The sequence below is a fragment of the Amblyomma americanum genome, chromosome 4, assembly GCF_052857255.1.
Source record: "Amblyomma americanum isolate KBUSLIRL-KWMA chromosome 4, ASM5285725v1, whole genome shotgun sequence".
NCBI classification, from domain to species: domain Eukaryota; kingdom Metazoa; phylum Arthropoda; class Arachnida; order Ixodida; family Ixodidae; genus Amblyomma; species Amblyomma americanum.
In genome coordinates, this window is record NC_135500.1 from 64,976,039 (window position 1) to 64,998,836 (window position 22,798).

The following is a 22,798-nucleotide window of genomic DNA, read 5'->3' on the forward strand; positions in this document are numbered from 1 at the left end:
CCAGTCGGGAATATTGTGAGCTATTGCATGATGGTAAATTTTTTTCCCAGATTTAGTAAAGGAAATTACATCTGACCATTCAATGAAAAACCACAAATTTTATTAGATTGGAAGAGGTGGAGCGCAAACTCTGGTGCGCTTGGCATGGAATCACCCAAAATGCGACCAAACAACACTACAGAGAGCACTGAACGAGGCTTTATTAGGGAAAAATAGAAGAAAGGAATGTATGTTCGCATCCAGCTGCACATTCTAGCTGCACTGAACTCACAGCTGCCGGTAAAGCGTAAGACCAATATCAGACCGCGAGGGAGGGCAAGCTTTTCAACATTTGCACTGAAGTTGCGGCCTGATACGGTCCATATATAGTATTCCTCAACGATTCGCGCTGCAAAAAAAAAAAAAAAACTTGGATGTACGATATGTGCAAATGCAAATTTGTACCTTGCTGCGAAGCTTTCGCAGTTGCCCGTGGAAAAAAAAAGCACAGTGCTCACACTTGCGCACAACACAAGGCTGTCATCTACAGCTTTAAATAAAAGAGGGAAGGTTAGTAAAAAACGCTAAAATGGAAAAAATCAAAAACCAGGTATTGGTAAAGACCCAAGAGATGGCAGCCGCTAATCACTCCTCTATTTCGTCGTCAAAGGAAAGGATAGAATTGTCGTGCATTTGCGTCACTTCCACGAGCTCGTTTATGCCAGTCTCAAGGTCCAGCAACATGTCCAGCACAGTCGCCCCTTCGTGAGCGTGATGTGCTGCCAAGGGTTCGTTCAAGGGCATGTTGATTTCCCGCAACTCGGCGGAGACATCACTAAGACCAGCGGCGCTCCCTTGCCGTGAATCTGTGTCTGGTGTCGCCAAAGGCTTCTCATGGCTGCATCCGGGCTCGTAGCGGGGCGGCAGGTCTCCGTTCAGCACGCTGTCGCCACACCGTGGACAAGCGACTTCATGGAAACCGCATTGCTCCTCGAAGTGCTGCAGTACAGCTTGCAGGTTGCCCACGAAGTTGCAGCCACGGTCTTCGTTCCAGCAGTGTGCCTTGGAAGAAAAGATGGAAATGTTTAGAGCACAAGCAGGCTTCCCTCTCCCCTTTTGTGTATTTTTTTAAACTGCACAAAACATCTCTTCCTGGGCACTCGGTGCTGAGAGTGGCCGAGTGCATTTTGGAGCAGGCTTTGTAGCAGAAGCCTGATACTGAGAAATAAGATACATATGCGAATATAGAAGGTGTTTGAACTAATTTGTGCCACGGCCATAAATATTACAATGCCTTGCATGACGATTTGAATAGAGAGGGTTGAATAGCATGGTTGAATAGCATTTTAAGCTTGGTTGCTTTTTAAATACATGAAGAAAGTCAGCGGGATTTAGAAATTGGTACACGACTGCGCCCCTGCACTCCACTCTAAGCGCTTGCATATGCATTCCTATTGAAGGCGCTTGGTCGGGGGAAAAGTATAATGAATGAATGAAAAAAAAACTCAGGCGATCCTCGGCATATCGTTTGAACGCGTTAGCAGCCAAAAGTTCGTCATGTCCGTTGTTGACACAAAAAAGTTCGTTATATCCGAGGTAAACACCGGAGGTTATATCCGAGGTGGCTTAGTACGGTTAGTTATATCCGAAGCAGTAGTAAGTTTCATTTTTATTGCAGATATACGCGTCCTTGACAAACGAAAGTAGTAAGAGCTCACGCTCTTAAAAACCTTGGAAAAATGAGCCCAGGACGCACTGGATACTAGCGCCGTGCGCCCGCCATTGCGCAAAGCAAGCCCGGACTCTTGGAACATGTCGCGGCTTGCAGCATGATTCATCCAGGCTGGCCCGGCGGAATCCTCCTCCTCCTCCCCCCCCCCCTTCCCCTGGTAAGCGCCGGCTCTGACGCAATCCACGCTTCGGCGGCAGCCCTTTCCCGAGCCCTCTCATCCATTCGTCAAATTCAAACGGTGAACACTGGCGTCACCTGATTGGTGGGTTTGCTCGGCTGGCTGCTGCAACGGTCACCGGAGGATATCAAAGCCGAGCCGCGTCCTTGGGTTCAGCAGCCAATCGCCTTAACCACTGATCCACCGCAGTGGGCGCTCCCTATAGTGATACAAAAGATAGGCCCCGGCTACAGTACTCCGAAGAACGCCGTGAAGGTCGCCGTGTCGAGAGGTACTACAGTACAGCGCGATTTAAAGTTAATCGCGGGACCGTCGGCCGGCCTAGCGTTCCAGGCGCATAGCGGCCGGCTTTGGAACAGTGAAAATCACGATTTCGCATTCTTCTCACCCTCGTTCGCAGTGCCGTGCTGCAGTCGTCACGCCAGCGACGAAATCATCACCATTTCTCTTTATTTTATGCCCAGAAGGGACTGAGGGAAGCCGGCCGCACACCTCCCTTGCCACGGCAGAGGAATCTGGGCCATAGCGCCGTTCCTGTTCTCAGTGGACGCTCGCGGGACAACCTTCAAATCGCACTAGACTGTACAGCGACAGCTACGTGTAGATCCGGATTCACATGCCGGCGAAGCGTCAACAGGGAATGAATCATGGTATGCAAGATCCCGACGTTGAACTGAGACACCGGCAACAGGAGCACGAAGTACGGGCCCGCGATGACATCGTGGCCTGACACAAACGGCAAATGAACCACAACGACAGCACTCGGCCGTTAGACCTTCACTTCAACAGAAATCTTTGGGACTATGCACGATCGCTTAAGCACACTTTCAAAGATACTGGAAGAACCCGTGGTAATGTCAGCTACACCACTTCACTCATTGCCAACATCATGGGAAGGCAACACGCTAGCGATTAAATTTGGAGCATGTTTCATGGTGCCTGGAAATGTCCTTCAATAAGCAATAATCCCATGAGCAATGAAATGAACGCCTAACATCGGCAAACGCCGACGGGCGCGCGGCAGCTGGCGAAGCGGAAAAAAAAGCAGGAAAGCTGCGTCGCGCGAGGAATCGAGCGAAGAGCGGAAGAGCTGTGAAAGAAAATAAGAGGAGGCAGGCAAGAGGAGGAGGAGGTGGGGCGGTGCAGCGAGGAGGGTTAAGGAACGCCAACGAGGAGAAAGCCCGACGCTAACAACAGTGGTTAACCCTCGCAAGAAAAAGCAGATTGCTTAAGCATTTGGAAAGCTTGTGCACTGCCTCCGCGCCGTGCACCAAAAGCAAAAAAGTGTCATACGTAGTACATACCTTCAAGTTCTCCACTTTCCTGACAGGCACGTCGACCATGTGGCACTCGTTCTCTTCGAATGCCTCCCCGTCTATAGGACAAGCTCCTCGGCCATCTTTGAGCAGGCTTCCATGACACGGCTCGCACAAGGAATGTTGACAAGGCAACAGCGCCGTTCTTCTTGGAAGCACACGACACATGTGGCATGTGCGGTACTGAGACACGTCGTCGGCGAATCGCGTCGGTCGCCAATTGAGGCCGCTGGCAAAGCCTCGCACTCGATACAGAGCTCCTCGCTCCACTCCCGCCATGGCGCGCAGAATTCACTCCGGAAACCTCGCCACCGACCAGTGGGGCGAAACACACAACACACTCACGCAGCCTGCGACGAATAGGGCGCAAACCGACCGCGGTTTTTCGCGCTCGTCACGTGTACATGGTCACGTGGTCACTTTACTGAGCCAATGAGCTTCGCGCCACAGGGAGGCCAGGTCCGCCGCCTCCGCAGCAGGCTGTCGCCGGCCGGCTGGCTGAGCAGACGCATGGATGAGAGATCGCCTAATTCTAACAGACACAGAAGCGAGACGCCCAAGTTATCCGAGTTGCGTTATCGCAAAGTGTGGCTAAAGTCACAGAGTACTTTCCTCAAACAGTTTCCTGCCATAAGCGAAAAGAGACACGGTGACCAACTGTGGTTCCCTGTATACCTCGTCCCCCCCTGCCAGCCTTCCTGCAAGCGGCAGGCAGATTTCGTTCCCTTGCTCGCCAGCTCTTGATGGCGACGGCGTCGAGCTTGCTGCGCGACGGTCTTCTCTCTTCTCTGTCGCCATGTCGTCGCCGCTCGACGCATCGCGTAGCGGCGTGCTTGGCAGCGCACCCTGAGTCGAGCATGCGTGTCTGGGAGGAAAGCGCGAGCCACTTCCGCCCCGTCTAATTCCGGCCTCTTAGCAAGCATCATGTAGTAGTATCAATTGCGTGAATTAATGCATGAAGTGAAAGTGATTCCAGCATGCAATGCGCGGCCACCGCCAGACTTCGAAGTGAAGCAAATGTAATCCTCGACGCGTACGCTTAACGTAAGCTGGGCTTATCGATGTACACTTTGCGGCTTTAACAGGTGTCTCCGAGTCTCGTACGAGAATATGCAGAGTGGTCACAGTGGTTGAGTGTTCAGTTCTAAATGCACACAAAACTTTGTTCCCTTCTTTCTTCTTTCAATACACAGTCAGCCCAGGTTCCCCCTTAGCAAGGCCAACTTGCTGCGTAAATGGCTCCAAGCAATGGGGCGAACGAATTTCATGCCTAGCAGGCACTGGACACTGTGCTCAGGCCACTTCGAGTCGAGCGCCTTCGGACCTTAAATTGACTGCATGCGTGCATAGCTGGATAAGTATATAACCGCAAAGCGTGAAAAACACGAATAAAAAATTCAGTCGATTTGCATAATTAGGCCAATGCGCTAGCATAAGCGCATTGATATGTGCGCTAGCATGACGTCAATTGTCGGTTGGAGATACGACCTACTATAGTCGGATACAACTCAAGAACGCAGCGGATTTAACCCTTCCAAGGAACCCCTTCCAGCGAATGGCATCGGCAGATTCTCATGACCCTACTAGCGTGACAAAGCAGGCAGAGGCCCTGCAAAGGAGAGAGGGCTTGTTGCGATTGGGGATCCCACCGCTGCCACCAATGTTGTGACTTTGAGGTGGTCCCGTAACGCTCGCCACCCGTTTTGCGACAGAGCGTTGCCAGGTTTCTAGTCGGTAGCGAAGACTCCGAGTCAGGTGTCGGTGAGAACAACAAAAGGGATTTTATACATTATGTACAGAGCGTTGTACACGACGAGATCGGCACGGGGGCCGAGAGCTAACAGCAAACGCGACTGTTCTCGCACAGCGACGTCCGGCGAGACTCCAACGCGTAACACATCTCACTCCACTCGTGAGCGGCACACGGCTCACGATGGGTCGGTCTCTGTAGAACGGGCTCGGTAGAACGGAGTGGTCTCCAGGCGGCAGCGTTGGGGCTTATGTAGCCCCGAGAAACGGTGCTCACTCAAACGGAGCAATAAAAATCCAGCACTTGACAGCCGTCCGAGAGGTCCAACCAGCGAGCGCACTGGCCATCCGCTTCAAGTTTCCGGCGCTCGGGGGCATCCAGGTGGAAAGAGAAACCGGCGCCTGGCTGTCTAGCAATTTGCTGCACGTGTTGACATGTCGCTTGCCGATGCTTGTCCATAGGGCGCCACTGCCTAACGGCGCAGTATCTCGGCTTGTCAAGGGAGCGTTAGGGCGGTGTTGCCTTCCGGCGCAGCACCGGGCTTGTCCAAGGGCGTCCGCAGGAGAAAATTTGCGTCCTGTACATTTGGAATCCGGGCTGGTTGTCCGGGCACAACAGGCTCTATCCCGGACCTTAGAGGGAAGTTATTATCCCCTTTCATCTACCACTTCCTGCTTTGTCACATTAGCAGGCTCATGAGAATCAGCCGACGCCATTGTCTAGCAGAGTGGTCCTCTGACGGGGAAAAACCGGCGCTTTCTTGAGTTGTATGCAAATACAGGTGGTACCAGGCTACCACCTGATTACCACCCCAACTTCTTCTCTTTAGCTTCTGTGCAAGCATCATTCGAATCATTCTTCTCCGAACCGCTGCTCATTCCGCTTAGCTCGGCGCGCTTAGGGGGGTGCCAGTGCCCCAGGTTCTCGCCTGGTTACCACCGGCTACACCATGGCAAGTAAACCACCCTGTGGGCAAGTCAGCAGTGGCGTAGTGGCATAAGGCAGGTGTAATGGCAGGTGTTGCCGTGTGACTTGGGTTGCTTGGGTTGGGTTGCGACTTCCCCCGTTTTTTGCTCTCCGAGTCACTCACTAAAGTATCGGTATCAGTAAGCTTTAGTGCGGGAGAAGCCGCGATAGATGCCCTCCCGCTGCCAAGAGTGAGCGAAGCCAAGAGTCAGCGAAAGCAAGGTGCATAGGGAAAATGTTTCTATTTTTTTTAAGCTTGTAGTGGCGTTCTACGTCACACTAGCGGTATTACAGGACGTGCTACGTCCACTGCTATGGACGAGGGTGGCGCTGGTGAGCATTATCAAGGTTCGCTTACACGCAAAACATAAATACCCACAAAAGCAGCAGATTTTACAGCCGTCATAACTCAGCTGGTAGTGCACCGGACGCGTCTGCAAGTCGTCCGGCTCCGCGTTATCTTCAGAAAAGAAGCATGCGCTGTCATCTCTGCACTTCGTTGGCTTAGCCGCTCACACGAGAACGGACCGTGACGATTTATGCCTTGGTTGCCGCCGAGGTGGCTCAGCGGTTATGGCGCTCGGCTGCTCACCCCAAAGACGTGGGTGCAATCTCGGCCGCGGTGGTCGAATTTCAGTGGAGGCGAAATTCTGGAGGCCCGTGTACTGTGAGGTGTCAGTGTACGTTAAAGAACGCCAGGTGGTCGAAATATCCGGAGCCCTTCACTACGGCGTCCTTCATAACTTGAGTCGCTTTGGGACGTTAAACCCCCATAAACCATAAACCAAACGATTCCTTCGTTGCCGTGTGATCACCTATGTCCTGTGGAAGCGCGGTCCCTCGCGCTGTTGGAACCTCCTTTTTACAACTTGATTGTTTAAGGAGAGCCCGAAGGACAATCGCATCGCTTTGCCGTACAGTAGCTCACTAATCACGTGTCTCACAAAGTTTTTTTAAAGAAAAGACGGACAGAGGCTTGCGCGGGCTGCGGTGAGTCGCGCCCAAAGCTCCGTCCTTCAAACAGCCACCTTCACCTCCATAGAGGCACAACTGAGAGCAGGCGGCGAAACTAGAAACAAATAAAATTACCACCGTTGACCTGATTAAGCTAAATTCCACTTCGGTACTTTAGCATATTTGCCCATGTTTAGCTTTGTTTGGCTATTCATAAGCTTGAAATTTTGAATCGCAGCCAAATGTTCTTGAAGTCGTTCCTCGGCTTTATTTTTGCGATAAGCCTCCAGAACTGCTCGAGGCGACTCGGATGGCCATTCCCTCTGTTCGGCGGTAATTGAAGCCACTTGTACACACCTCTCGACTGCACGTTACTTTGGCGACTTCACCATTCACCTCTACTTTTGCGGTCTTTCTCTCGTCTTTCGCTACTCATCTGTTTCCACATCCCGTTTAGCAATGTTGTACACTTGGGCGTGTCGTGCCGCTGGATCCTCTGTGTCGTTCGACCCAGGTTGGCGGTGCCTCTTTTTGCGTTTCTGTTCAGCTTGCCGAGCACGTCTTTCGGCTTCGGAGACAGTCGTATGAGAGGCTAATGACCTGGTTTACCGTTTGCATCATTGCACATACAACTGCAGCGACTTCATCCTCTGTTCGCAAATTTTCTGCTATCAAAAATTTTAGCCGCAATCAGTTCTGCAGTAAAGATTCACAACCTGCGGCCAGATGCACGTATTCACTTTGACAACAACCCTCCCAAGAAATACAAAGAATTTGTCTCCAAATGTTTTAAATGGGCTTACAGAAGAGCATCTGGAAAAATTTCCAACACCTACTGCAATTTTCACAGATGCCTCTCAGCAAAAAGAAAAGGCAGCTCCTGACATTTATTCCAGGGCTCTCGATTGAAGCTATGCCTTTCGGGCCCCTAATTATACGTATATATTCGCCGCTGAATATCTAGCGATTCAGTTGGCCTTACATAAGGTTCCTTGTAACGTTAGTGAGGTCATTATACTTGCTGACAGCCTTTCAGCCTTGACTGCACTCGAAGGCTCGAGGGACGCTCTTCTGGGCTGTTCTTTAAGATTTTTTATTCCACCACATGCTAAAGAAGCTTGCTTTCTCTGGGTACCTGGATATTGCGGCACTGATGCTAATGTGATGGCTGATTTTTTAGCACAGTCTACCCTTTGCGGACCTGAATTACCAGTTACTCCAAACGCTGTGCAATTTACAACTGCTCGCTTCCAACGGTTCCTGTAACCGCATTCCTTGAGTCATAGGCCTCTCCTTGCTGCAGCGGATTTAATAATAATAATAATAATTGGTTTTTTGGGGAAAGGAAATGGCGCAGTATCTGTCTCATATATCTTTGGACACCTGAACCGCGCAGTAAGGGATGGGATAAAGGAGGGAGTGAAAGAAGAAAGGAAGAATAGGTGCCGTAGTGGAGGGCTCCGGCATAATTTCGACCTCCTGGGGATCTTTAACGTGCACTGACATCGCACAGCACACGGGCGCCTTAGCGTTTTTCCTCCATAAAAACGCAGCCGCCGCGGTCGGGTTCGAACCCGGGAACTCCGGATCAGTAGTCGAGCGCCCTAACCACTGAGCCACCGCGGCGGGGCCAGCGGATTTTCAACACTTCGCATTTCCCAATGCGAGGCACGTGGTGAAATCGAAACTCTAGATCACTTTCTCCTCTCCTGTCGGAGGCTGACTTCTCTGCGAAAAACTTATCCTCAGATTCCCATTGCTCGTTTAGGACTTCCTCTCTCTATTACTGTTCTTCTCTCCTTTGGGGCAAGTGCCAGGGGATATGCCCTAAAACCAGTGTGCGATTATCTCCATAATTTCATCACTGCGTCAGGGAGACACCTTTGTTAGTGGTAATTCACTATTTTTTTAGCCCGAAATCCAACTTCGACTACCTTCAATGAGTCAATGTTTCACAATTGTTTGACTGTACAAGGCACCCTGGCCAATCTCCCACTGTGGGTATGTGCCACCCCAACAGAGGAAAACAACAACAACGACGACTTCACGCTTCGCCTCCACCTTGTTCATCCTTTTCCCATCTTTCGCCCTTGTCCAGTTTGTTGCAGCTGACGCGACTCTCACCCGAGCTCACCTGAGCGTCCTCTTATTGGCCGCAGCTTGCTTCATGTGCTGGCAGGAGTGTTTTTTCGCTAGTAAGACTGCGAGTGCTTACGCAGTAATCCACTTGGGGCGACAACTAACGCGGGTTTCTTTTGCTCATAGGTACACCGCCTCCTCGCAACGCTGAAAGCTTTCGAGCACGTGCGCAAAATGGCTACTGGGCAGACATCATACGCAGTTTCCCATAAGACATAGGGTCGTGTTAGGAAAGTGCTTCAACCCACAAAGCATCCCATGTATTTTATTGAAGCTCTCGCAAGCACAAAATACACACTACGAGCCCGGTTCACTTAAAATGATACATGATACTGGTGTCATACACATCAATATGCCGCTTTATCGTTTTCAATGCCATTACCTAGCGCTGAAGGTATTATTTAAGTGAAGGTGGCTGCACATTTTTACCAGGGGAACCAAGAGGGTGTGGATGACGCACAGTTGGACGGAGCCATGAGGCAGTGTTGTCCACACCATCGCGAGCGGAGAGACCGTTCGTCTTTGAGGTGCCATCCCCAGCCTCGTTGTCCAAACTACGTGCGCCTTCATGCAGTAATGTCCGCGCATCCAGTCTTAAGAAGAGCTGCGGGTAGGATGCGGGGATGGAATTGCAAGGGCGCACGTGCTTTGGTGCCATTTTTGTGTGGACCCTACACTCGCACGGTAAAGGACCATCGCGGTCTGGTTTACCGACTGCAAAGCATCCGCAGCTCAGGTCGAACAGGCGTGCACATTAAACATATGCACACATAAACGCTCAGAAAAATCAGTTATGTTTCACCAATCTCCACAGTGGTCCTGCGGAAGACGGCGTGAATTGTTTATTCAGCGTCACCACGTTGGAAGAACGCGTTGAGCGCTAAGAGCAATAGCCTTCTGAGAGCATATTTAGCCACCAGAAATTTCGTGGCCGCAATAAAGGAAGATTGCGGGTGGATTACCTAACCTCTCGCTGTCATTAACCATACGAGATGCCATGGATAACACTTGGTTAGTTCACAGAACGATACCCGTGAAAGGGAACCTCACGCCACCGATAAAATGTAGTTCTGTCATGCGATGAGGGTGAACGCGGAAGCCGGGGTATGAGGCGATCTGCTGAGGTTTATCGTGTGGGATTCAGTGGCCCAAAGCAGCTCACGGCCCACGAGAGACGCGGTAGTGGAGGAGTCGTGATTAATTTAGACCACATGGCTTTCTTAAACTGAGCTGACAACGCACACCACACAGGCGTTTTATGCAATCCGCCTCCATCCAAATGCGCCCACCACACCAGGGGTTCGGTCCGCACTTAACTCAACAGCTGCTCGCCATAACCACAGCGCCACCGCAGATGCTCAGACGATGGCAACTCTGCCAGCTCTGCAATGGCAGTTGTACAAGTAAGGAGAGGGTGAGGGAAAGCACAATGAAATCTTAGAGGAGAGTGAGGGGTGTTGGAGCCTTACCTGATTTGGCGTTCGGATCGCGATCACCTGTAGCAGTGAACGGCAAGCGTGTGGGTGTAGTATGTGTAGCATAATGGCAGGACACGGGTGTAGGAGCGACGCGGCATATTAGGCAGTTCTTTCACTTCTGGACATGAACGAAAGAACGATACACGATGCCCCCGCAATGAGGCTAAATAGGGTAAATATTGCCAATTTCTAGCTTAGGACCAACCAGTAATAAAATTCTAGTTTTTCTTTTCCAGAGCACTCATTACTCTGAACGGTGAAAGCAACATCATGATACACGTTTATTTTCCGCAGAAAAACCGCATAATTGTTGACGCATCAAAATAAAATAGCAGTAGATAAACTTTTCAATAATCGGCTGAAAAGAATTTTAAAGAAATGCATTCAAGAAAAACTTCAGTTACAAATCCTGATGAATATAGTTCAACGGTCACAACGAAACTTGCCGCCAATTATTTATAAAGTAATTTTAGTACAATTAGGAAGGCGATTTAATACACGCTTAAGTCGCTCATTAGCCCAATTTGGTATCTCATCCTTAGAAAATTACAAGCAATCTGATGAGCTTTAGCACTTGGACGCGTTTTGCGTTCGGCGCCGTGTGTCTGAATGTGCTTCTTTACGTATCATAGAAAATCGTTTTCGGGGCCCATCGCTGCAAATCAGCGAAATGTCAGATTTTCAGCCATAGTTTACTAACCCTTTTGTTTTTCACGCCTAACATTTCTGAGGTACTCAATTTTCGCAGAATTCAAAATCATTAACACACACACCTGGCTGATCTTACACGAAAACACTTGTATTCGTTTTTTTTTCACATTTCTCTGAAGTGGTCTAATATGAGAACGTCCTAAAACAAACAGAAGGTGTTGAATGAAACAAATGTAAGGCTGGTTACTATTTTCACCAACGCGAAAGTTGTGAGCACCTCTATCAGCGTCTCAGGCTCTGTAGGCTCATTGTTTGCCTTTGCTGGGTCATTGGCAGGTCTGACAACGATATTATTTCGATAGTAGCGTTAGTTGATGAAGACGACGGTGTGCAATGAAGCACAGTGCGAGAGTGTGTTGCAGCTTAACTCGTGGCGTGATCGTCTACAGCGATAGCCTAGTGCTCCCGTGCAGTGGCCAGCGGAGCTGATCTGTTCGCACAGCTACGTGTCTGAATACAAGTCACAACAATGTGCTATTTTATTTTGTTATTTGTTTATTTATGACTCAGCTCGGTTTCACCAACGTCACCGACGATATTCAACCTACGTACGGAGGCATAAGATCTGCGCTCTGAAACATGGGCATATTTATTGGAAAGGCGCTTGAGGAACTACCGAGTGAGCCTGGGCTAATCATTTGTTCACGGAGCAGTCTACGGACAAACAAGGCGCCCATGGGCAGCCCCGAATTCGTTGTCCGCAAGAGGCCTGTTAAAGAGAATTTATTCGGTAAATTCAATGCGCGTCAATGTCAAAAGTGGTACAGCCGGGCAAGAGTGCCTAGGAAGCTGTTTTTCCGGACGACAGCAATAATCAATAAAAAAGCCCAAGTAATAGAGAGACAAAAGTTAACTTATAAACGGAAACGATGCCCAAGGAAAGCGTGGTCTACATCTATGACAGCCAGAGGCTCGACGACAGTGCGTGCCCGTCGATTAAGATACATGCTGATTCAATTCGAGGCGCAAATCTCCGTCGTGAAGGAAACCCTCTTCTTTGAAAAATGCAAAATATACTCTAAAGTGAGAGTATTTTGTCCCAGATCTGCTGACTTCATCCCACCAATCCATGATAAGACTCTTCCGAGGCTCTTTATGCAGCACTCTCACAGTATGTCGAACGGATGGCAAACGAGAGGATGGAATGAGGCAGAAGAACTCCAAATGCACTTCAAGACGAGCTTGAAAGAACATATCTTTGACGATCATGAGGGTAACCTTGAGATACCTGTCCCTGGAATCCCAGATAACTATTGTGGCTACTTTCTTTTCGCCGCATGCCGTCCCAGCATGCCGTAATACGTGCCTAGCATTTGTCAATCCCAGTACGTACACTCTGTCTCCAAAGAAAGCTCTTTATGACAGGTATTCAGTGGCAGACAGCCTATGCGTAGTAGGCGGCTGGGGTGAGCTTTCACTGATGAGTGCCAGCCGTGTGTCCAAAAAAGTGCTGTCTTGTAGAGCACCTATATCAATCAGTGGGCACCCTGCTAACATTTCCAGCTTGCGAAGAATGAGTTTCTTCTCTTTGCGCCACGGTATAGACTCTGCTGAGTCAGAAGCACCAGAAATGCCGCCTGTGGCTTCTTCTGAACCTTCCCGAGATCGCTGGACTTCCGCCAGCGTCGTGGCCAGGTTGCCGGCGATTTGCGTCACTTCGGCCTTTATGGTGTCTGCAGAGCGAGTGAGCGAACGAACGGTTTCCAGCAAATTCGCGGTGTCATTCCTCGACCCCTCGATGAGTGTGTTCATTTGACTCTGGAGTGCGGGCAGCTGGTCTTGAAGCGGATTTCTCACCATGGTTTTCAGTTCCTCCAAGGCTGCTCTGACGGTATGCACAGTAAGCCTGCTGTCTTCGTCTCCGGCGGTTGAGGGATTGCCGCCTATGCATCCGGCCACGTTGTGAGCGGCAAGCTGATTGTGTAACACTGCGTCTCCGCACTGCGGACACTCCACGGTGTGGAACTGGCATTCGGTCTCATAGTGTCGGAGCATGATGTCCATGGTGCCCACAAACTCGCAGCCATGCGCTTCGTTCCAGCAGTGTGCCTTGAAAAAAAAAAAGAAGTTGTAAGTGGTAAATCATTGCTACGCTGACGTTTCAAAACATGTGACCATATCGTCACTGGATAACGGCGTCACCATCATGTGACACCAGGTACCTCTGAAGTAACCGGCACGCTACCGGCCTATAGTGGCGTTATGTCACCGTGACGTCGCCGGCAGCGAGGGGCTGCCCTAGCGCCCTCCGCACAGGTGTTGGTGGAGTTCCTTCATTGCGTCAGAAATAGCAAATACACCGATCACCAATGCTGTAACAACTGCGCTGGTGAAAGGCATCAATGAGAAAACATAACCGGCGAACTGTTTTATGAGTATACTGTGCTATGCCATCTAAGGCTCGGCGTTGCATTCAGAGAATACCACTTATCGCTTGCTGGTATGAAACCTAGTGATCCTAGTTTTACGCGATCCCTTAAAAACTTAAAGATCGCAGGTTTTTCCGCACACGTTACGCCGTTTTCTTGTTACTTTGCTGGAGTCAGTGGGAAAGAGATATCAATCGGAACTAAGTTACGTGTTTATATTATTTCTCTTGGGAGCTAAAATGTACGTAATGAACGAGGTTCTCAAGTCTTCCTGATACACTTGCTACCGCAACCGCTGAGTAAGCTTGTGGGTGAAACACGGCTGCTCTTTTGATAGAGCGTTCACACTCTGTAGAAAGCCGTAATAATAGTAGCAGGGAAGAAATGTCTCTACTGTTGTGCTTTCTGTTTCATGCGTTTCACCACGGCAGCAGTCGCATGCATTTGATCAACCTAGTGCAGTGTCTGGAATATATTATCTAGTGTCCCGAGCACCGGCCACGGGATGAGGGGGGGGGGGGGGGGGGGTCGTTTTCAATGACTGCCAGCCGTCGCCGATTGAGGACGCTTCCCATAGGGAGGAGGGGGAGGAAGAGGAGGAGGAAAGGCGGCGAGGTTAACCGGTAGATGAACCAGTTTAGTACCCTGCACTGGGGGAAAGGGATTGGGGTTATAAACGGGAGAAAGAGAAAAGGGAGTGGTAAAAAAAAGACAGAAGGCGAATTGGGTATGGCCTCAAATCTGCAGCCGCTGTTGCTCTCTGCACTAGTGTTTAACTTGTTTGGTGCGAGTAACTTATCTAGGGTGTGCACCATCCTATCGTAGCACACAAAGACTGTAGAAGGAAAACAGCCTTTGTAAATAGCGGAGATCAGGCGTCACTCTGTGCGTCGCAGTGTGACGTCGCAGGAAGGACTGCAGTTTATGGTTTATGGGGGTTTAACGTCCCGAAGCGACTCTGGCTATGAGAGACGCCGTAGTGAAGGACTGCGCAGATTCAGACCACCTGGGATTCTTTAGCGCGCACTGACATCGCACATAACATGGGCCTCTAGAATTTCACCTTCATCGAAATTTTACCGCCGCAGCCGGGATCGAACCCGCGTCTTTCGGGACAGCAGCCGAACGCCGTAACCACTCCGCCACCGCGGCGGCCGGACTGCAGTTTCTCTTCTGTGACGCATATAGTGTGGATTGATATGTACAGGGTTGGTGAAAAGTTCCCAGGCCACAGGGTCTGCTTTTCCACGGTACATCCTGGAAATTATAATAGCAATAAGAGTATCAAGTTTCTGAGAGGAGAGAATGACACTAGTCCTATCCTCTATGGCGATTTTGGGATTTGGGGTGTCGTGATTGCCCGACCATAACGCTCGAATGGAGACCCGGCGGCCTGCGAACTTTTGCCTGATCGTGTACGTTAATATGGTAATAAAGGAATAATACAAATGAGCTACAGCGTCTTTCACTATGAAGGTCTAGTGCTCTATGGGGCTTTGCGAGAACGTGAGATGTCATGAGAGAATTCAAATATGTGTGCTGAATTCGCGCCCAAAGCCACGCATAGAGTTGCGCAGGAGATTTTTGTACTCGAGGAAAACAGTGATAGGTCTGAAAATGATAGCTTTTACATATTTACTTGTATGGGATGTAAAGAAATGTGCGTGCAATTCAATAATATCAGCATCTAACTGCATTTAAGCAGAGAAAGAATTTTTACTAGGATCTATATCATGCATATTAACAGAACCGGAACCACCCGGCTGCTGCCCCCCTGCAGTCATCTTCGGCGCGAATGCTCACTGTCCCTGTGGGCTCTTTCCGGTCACGGTTCTAAAACGAGCGGAAATGGACGCTGAGGCACCTTCGTTTCTTGGACCTGGTCCCAGCTGGCACTCTGTAGGACGTACAAAACAATACAGCTTCTATGACGAAGGGCCCTTGTCGGTGGAGGAAGAACAACGAAAAAAATAGTGGCGGCGTATCTAATGGCGCAAGCAGCGTATCACACTAAAAAATTGTTGGGTATCTGATCGAGTCGACACAGCTTTTTAGTGTCGAAGCCTGAATTCAAATTTACGACATCTTTATTAAAAACTAGGTTCGTACGAGTCGTGGTTTCTTGGATCGAATCGAATTACAAAGAAAATGGTTATTTGGTTAAAATTGTTTCCAAGAGAGTAATTCGGATACTTCAGCCGCCTTAAGCCATTACGCGCCCTAGCATCCACACTTATTCAGCCCACTGCGACCACGTCATCTGCAGATTACAGTCGGCCGCGCCTCGGTGAAGGCGAAACCCAACATTACCGCGTACCATGCGTTATTAGAGCGCATTTAAGAACCACAGGGAGATCACAGGCCTTTACTCGGCATCCTAGCCGACGGCGTGTTAGAGAGATATGGATCAATAAAAGCGTGTCTCCTTAGAAAGCTATGTTTATATTACGCGGCAAAAAACGAAAACGCGGCTCAGCAGGCATATGCATTTATATGTACTACTATTTACATCACAGAATCAGTTTCACAAAAAATTCAAGAAGAAAATCTATTATAACGTTTTGACAAAAGCTGGGCCTGCAACTCAACAGGAGGAGCCCTAGCGCGAAAGCACCCTTTGACGTCATGGATGTATCTTGCGCAGCATGGAAAAATATGAACAGCTAAGCTTACCGGCTTATCGCATTAGTCAGCGGAAGCTTTTACGGCTTTGGTTTATACATTGGTCCTGAAGCTGGCCGTAAGAGAAAGGTCCACGCCTCTCTCTTCGTTCCTACCGTTTTCCTTACCCCTTGCCTCACCTAAACGAGGAGGGGGATTTCCCGCACTACATTCTGTCACGTGTCATGGTTGGTAGATGGCGGCCATTGCTGTGAATTTAACTGAAATAAACTACGTTAACTTCGGTTCAATTCATGAAGAGAAATAAACCATTTAATTACATTTCAGGTTTTACGGTTGACGCTGTAGGTTCGGCAGTAGAGTGCAGGGCTATACGGCTAAACCAAAGCTGTGCCAACTTTAGCTGTCAAAACACTTACCTTCAAGTCTTTCGCTTTCCTTGCGGAAAGAGGAGTCCAGCCACACTCATCATCAGCGAAGGCATCGCCATCCAGCGGACAAACACCCCCGCCATCTTGTGTGCAGGCTCTGTGGCAGGACTCGCAGAGAACATGCGAGCAGGGAAGAGCCACCGTCCTCTTGGGAATCGTGCGGCAGAGGCCGCAGATGCGGATGTTGGGCAGGGCCTCGGCAAACCGCGTCGGCCGCCAGTTGGCGCCAGCGATGTGGTCGCGCAGTCGCTACAGCACCCTGGGCCCCTGATCTGGCATGGCGGTGCTGGCTACTTCCACTCCTGCACTGCTGCTGAACAATAGCGGTCAGTTACCGCTGCTCGGCAATATCTCCTACAGGCGAACATCGCCCCGTCGTCCGTTGCTGCGGTTACGGTAAGATATCACGGGTCTGTGTACTTCGCTTGAGCGACCGTCCCTCCGCAGTCGGCTATAATGGACAATTCAAAGATAATCGTTGTTTTTCTCGTCAACGCCACCATCTGCGCTATCGGTCGATGGTCGGTATTCTTAGGTGCCAAAAGAGCCGTTATTGAAAACAACTGTCATTCGAATAAATCCCATGAAAAAAAAATTAGACGCACACTTAAGCTCCGCCTTAAGCGTTAACCCCAGATTGTGTTAATGGGCCCCTTCAGCTGCCTGCTGGCCTATATTTATATATATATATATATATATATATATATATATATATATATATATATAGCAGACAAGGCAAATGAAGTGAGGGGCTCGTTTGACAAACATATTTAGGAAGCCAACAGTCACCGAAATCAAGGTGCATAGGGGAATGTTTCTTTTTTTTTAATATCTAGTGCCAATAAATTAGTTTTTTTTGTTTTTTTTTTACGAACATTACTTATAAAGCAGCAGAAAAAACAACCATGCCGCCGGTGGGATCCGAACCCACGACCTCCGAATATCGCGTCCGGTGCTCTTACCAACTGAGCAACAGCGACGGCTGTCCAATCTGCTGCTTTCGTGGGTGTTTATGTTTTGCGTGTATATATATATATATATATATATATATATATATATATATATATATATATATATATATATATATATATATATATATATATATATATATATATATATATATATATATATATATATATATATATATATATATATATATATACATATATGTATATATATATATATATATATATATATATATATATATATATATATATATATAATATATATATATATATATATATCACTTTATTTTTCGTTTTATTTTAAATTACGCTATTGCTTAATTTTCTTTTTCAATTTTTTGTCATTCACCAAACGCTACTCAAGTAAGGGTGGATGAATAAGACATTTCCCAAGCCGAATCGAATACAAATACTGCAGCTTTGCTACCGAATGGAATACGAATACATTAGCTAAAAAGGGAATCGGATACGAATTAAACATTTTGGCGCATATTCGCTACTTGAACGACAAAAGGCAGGAATTGCAAAAAGGAAGTATCCAAATACGAAAGCTTATGATCGCATGGGCAGTACGAAAGCTTACGATTGTAGGCGTTTTGTTTCTAGCAGAGAATTTTGAACGGCGGAGCAAACATTCCCATTGGTACAGCCAAGCATATATAGAAGCGCCACGAGACACAACAACCGCAGAAGAGAGACCCAGACTGAGATGCTGCAATGGAACTTCTAGCGGTCACCTCCTGAGCGATGAGAACCGACGACAATAGAGAAGAAAGTGCTCTGTTGTTTCCTGCTCAGCACAATAGGACACACTGGGGAGATTGCAAGACCAGGCCTGTAGAGGTAAAAATTTTGTTGTGGCATCTGGCAACGTAGTCGCGTGAAGGAAACTTCAAGTCTGCCCGATCGCCATGCTTTGCTCCTCAAAAGAGAACAGGAGGTGCTGAAAATCGTCCAATGAAGTGAGCGCTGATAAATTCTTTCATAAAAATGTACGTACGAAATCGTGCCGCCGTAATGTAAGCACAGTTTGGAAGGGGGTCAACAATCGGACCACTCAGTGCTGCCTTCGCTAGAGCACCAGCTGATTCATTTAAAAGAAGACACCTGTGCCCAGGAACCCAAAAATATCGAACTGATTTGACATGTAGAGGGACCAGACATTTTAGTATTCGAAAGGGCTGTTATTCAGTAGGCGCAGACACGGAAGTGCATAAGGATAATGAGTCCGTAATTATTATCACCGAAGATAAATAGTTGGGCATCTTGCTCAGAGCAAGGACCACTGCTAGAAACTCGGCCAGATAATTAGGTGTAAATTCTTGAAGACGGAGAGAAAAATACCAGTCAAGGGACTGGGAGTAACTGCCTATACCTGCTTTTTCTTCACACGCCGAGGCATCAGTCGCAATTGCAACATGTGAGCAGACGGGCATCAAGTAGTCTTGCAACATATTGTTTAACAATGAGAAATACAGTAATTTGGCATTACGTGGATAAATATCATCGAAGATGATGTCACAAATGAGGGGTAGAACCGCACCGGAACAGTTTCAGGTATTTGCACGTTTAGTGGGCCAAGCAAAGCTTCAACCGAACATTTTTGGGCTGTTTGAAGCCGAGACCACCCGACACTCAAGAACTCCGCTGGCTGACCAAGCAAAATCAACTGGGACGCATGCTGCTCAGAATCGCCAAAATTTAAGAACGTTTATACCGGCAACAGCCGAAGCCTTGCAGTAACAGGCGGCACCCGCACTTCAAGATACAAAGCATTGTAGGCCACGTATTTAGAGAGACCCAAACAAGGGCGCAGTGCTTCACGATCTAAGAGCAGAAGGGGGCGCAGTTCGCGTGCCGCCGCTCCAGAAAACAGAACGCAGCCAAATTATAAATATGCCGAATATACGTTTCGTAAATCATCAGAAGAGTGTGCCTATGCATACCGCAGCGTGGGCTACTCAGCCTGCGCAGTAGACCGACCACCCGAACCCCTGTTGCAGCAACTTGTTACAGAAATCCGCGAACTTTACCACAGCCCCATAACTAAAGGGTCAGGACAAAATTTTCAGTGCCTGCAAGGACATGGCGACGTTAAAGCAAACTTCGTGAACGACGGACTTCATCTGATTATCCCTGTATCAACGATGGACGCAGCGGTTAGGCTTAGCATGGTGGCGAGGGAGCTCAGAGATGCTGCATGGAACACGATCCACTTTTTACCCGTCGAATTTGGAGGCAGCCGAAATTCTAGAGGGCCGTGTACTGTGCGATGTCAGTGCACGTTAAAGAACGCCAGGTGGTTGAAATTTCAGAAGCCCTTCACTGCGGCATCGCTCATAGCCTGAGTCACTTTGGGACGTCAAACCAGCATAAAACCATAAAACATAACCGTAGACTGAATACACACCCGCCGCTGTGGCTCAGTGGTTAGGGCGCTCGACTACTGATCCGGAGTTCCCGGGTTCGAACCCGACCGCGGCGGCTGCGTTTTTATGGAGGAAAAACGCTAAGGCGCCCGTGTGCTGTGCGATGTCAGTGCACGTTAAAGATCCCCAGGTGGTCGAAATTATTCCGGAGCCCTCCACTACGGCACCTCCTTCTTCCTTTCTTCTTTCACTCCCTCCTTTATCCCATCCCTTACGGCGCGGTTCAGGTGTCCAACGATATATGAGACAGATACTGCGCCATTTCCTTTCCCCCAAAACCAATTATTATTATTAGACTGAATACACTGGATTCCGGGATATGCCTTCTTCATCTTAACATACCGCGTCGCAAGGCAACATTGCTATGCCGTCAGTGGTGCTGGTTTTATTAAGTAATCCTGTTTCCGCATATAGGGATGACCGATGGTCGTGCCTGTGACACACGTGAATATGTAGCGAATATCATACATGAACTGTGTGGGCGCCCTGCTTTTATCCCCGAACAACAGACGCTGCGCTATGCCTAGGCCGCCTCGATCCTCGCCATCTGACGGAGGATAAGTTCTCCGACACTGTGGCCACATCTCTCGACGGACCCCTGTGTCTGCAAACACTCAGTAGTCATCTAATATCGACATGCTCTTGTGATGGGTTGTGGGTGTGCTCGTCACCCCTTCTCTCCACCCTTATCTATCCCCTGTTCCCTTATCTATCCCTGCCTTTCCTCTTTCTCTCTCCCTCCCTCTCTCTCCAAGGTGGAGAAAATTTGTAATAAGTGACCATTAAGTCCTCAGCATCCACCCATGCTCAGCCATACATTTGGAAGAGAAACGTTTGCAGCTTTCGCATAAACTTAGTAGTTAAAAAAAAATTCGTCATTTTTAGGGGCTACAACCCAACACCCTAATAACAAACTGGACTAACAGCTGTTTCGCTTCGAGTTGTTGCTTGTTACGAGTTAGTACTGTCGGTGTTACATTTAAAGCAGTTGGTAGAGCAACTGCCGCGGGTGAACGGCGGGGCCGGGTTCGAACCCCGGACCAGCGCGAATATTTTTTTTAACACACCAACCTTCTGTGAAACCTGTATAGCTTTTCTTTGTATCCGTACGGCCGCGCATGGGAGAATGCTAATGAGTGATTGCTCCATTTGAATGAGAGGTCTGCTGGCCGCAAATATCGCAAAAAATAAAAAGTTAGCGGACAATTGGGATTACCCATCAGTTACTTTTTCCTGAAAAAAGCTAAACATTCCGCACCTGCCTTATGCGTGTCATAACTGATGTGCCTTTAGCGAAAATAGCATGTGGCAAATGAGTTCTTTCTCCCGTAGGAGATCTACATATGTGGCCACTTTCAGTCTGTCTCAGCCAGATCGCTGATAGCCCAGGCAAAGACTTTCCAATGCCTCGCGGATATAGTCATTCTATTGCGAAAATTTTGGAAAAGAAAAAGTTGCTGACGAGCGGGAAGTTGACCACTGAACCTTCAGTCGTGAGCCATGCGAGTTACCTCTTGGCATCTGCTGGAACTACCGTCACTGCATTTTGGCACGTACATATGCTTCCAGTTGAGCCTCGCTCTGGCTTCTTGCGATCATTTCTCGAGCTGCAGGGGTTCAATACGCCCGTTATTCACAGGTCGCTGCCACGTTATAAATGGCGCAGAGGCTCCCGAAGAGTGTCCCTTAAGGTAAGAAGCTGACGGGTGCTTGCACAGGTTGAGGGCAATGACGAGGCCTTTATCCGGGCACTACCACGAACTTTTTAAATGATCCATAACGTACGAAACAGACAGCCGCAGCGGAGCTTTACAAGGGCAGGCGTAACTTACAGTTCAACGTGGTGAAAACCGGAGGTGTATTATAATCTTGAAAGATTGCAGCGTTCGTTCATTGTTCACGAAATCTGTGCCCGCTTTAGGAAAAGCCTTCCCCAGCTCACGGCTGTTTCAGACAATGCTTACTGGCGCCAGGAGAGATGACTGCGCGGTTATCGCCAGAGAGCTCCTCCACGACCGTAGCTGATACGTCAGCGCTGTGTGGTATGAGATAAAAGGGTTTGCTCGGTCAGAACCAGCAGCCGCTCACTCAATGGAAGTTTTTCGTTTTTTGCCGCCAGTAAACTTTTCCGGTTTCACAGGCTACGGCCTTCCAAGATCACATCGGAAAAAACGAAACATGCTTCACCACCGGCCCTTGCTCGAAATCAGTCACACTTGAGGCTTACGACGTAGTCCAATTGGCGATTCGGGGCGCCGCTCTGAATCCGCAGAGTAGCAGTGTCCGTCCTTGTATACAATTATATCACCGGATATGCATCCATGCTGCCGATTGAAACCTGCTCCCCCGTTTCGCGGAGCCAGAAAATTTGCTTCGAGACATCGCTTTAAATACGCCATTAATAATGGCGACTGATGTTTCCAGCGAACCGCCCAGGTTGATCAGTACTTACGACGCTCTCCTGCTGACCCGAAAGACGCGGGCTCGATCCCGACCGTGGCGGTAGATGCGAAATTCTAGAGGCCCGAGTACTGTGCGATGTCAGTGCAGGTTAAAGAACCCCAGGTGGTCGAAATTTCCGGAGCCCTTCACTGCGTGCGGCGTCCCTCACAGTCTGGTTCACTTTGGGGCGTTACACACTATAGAATAATAAATAAATAATTGGTTTTAGGGGGAAAGGAAATCGCACGATATCTGTCTCATATATCTTTGGACACCTGAACCGCGCCGTAAGGGAAGGGATAAAGGAGGGAGTGAAAGAAGAAAGGAATAAAGAGGT

At 48.7% G+C, this 22,798-nt stretch overlaps 2 protein-coding genes across 2 annotated transcripts; both read right to left on the minus strand.

The window, feature by feature from the left end:
- Nucleotides 1-134: 134 nt before the first annotated feature.
- LOC144128011 (uncharacterized) lies at nucleotides 135-5,565 on the minus strand. Its single transcript, XM_077661058.1, has 2 exons — nucleotides 3,194-5,565; nucleotides 135-1,041 (listed from the first exon to the last, which is right to left on the minus strand). Exons 1-2 carry the CDS (start codon nucleotides 3,482-3,484, stop codon nucleotides 625-627), a joined length of 708 nt encoding a protein of 235 aa, XP_077517184.1. The 5' UTR covers nucleotides 3,485-5,565; the 3' UTR covers nucleotides 135-624.
- A 4,334-nt stretch (nucleotides 5,566-9,899) lies between these two features.
- On the minus strand, nucleotides 9,900-16,868 carry LOC144128012 (uncharacterized). The gene is made up of 3 exons (XM_077661059.1): nucleotides 16,614-16,868; nucleotides 15,437-15,469; nucleotides 9,900-13,252 (listed from the first exon to the last, which is right to left on the minus strand). The coding sequence occupies exon 3, from the start codon at nucleotides 13,205-13,207 to the stop codon at nucleotides 12,560-12,562; it is 648 nt and encodes a 215-aa protein (XP_077517185.1). The 5' UTR covers nucleotides 13,208-13,252; nucleotides 15,437-15,469; nucleotides 16,614-16,868; the 3' UTR covers nucleotides 9,900-12,559.
- Nucleotides 16,869-22,798: the final 5,930 nt, after the last annotated feature.

Coding starts and splice junctions, on each gene's coding strand:
- LOC144128011 (XM_077661058.1), bottom strand. CDS start 3,484: ATGGCGGGAGTGGAGCGAGGAGCTCTGTATCGAGTGCGAGGCTTTGCC. Junction 1,042..3,193: donor GGAAAGTGGAGAACTTGAAG/GTATGTACTACG, acceptor TTTTCTTCCAAG/GCACACTGCTGGAACGAAGA.
- LOC144128012 (XM_077661059.1), bottom strand. CDS start 13,207: ATGGACATCATGCTCCGACACTATGAGACCGAATGCCAGTTCCACACC.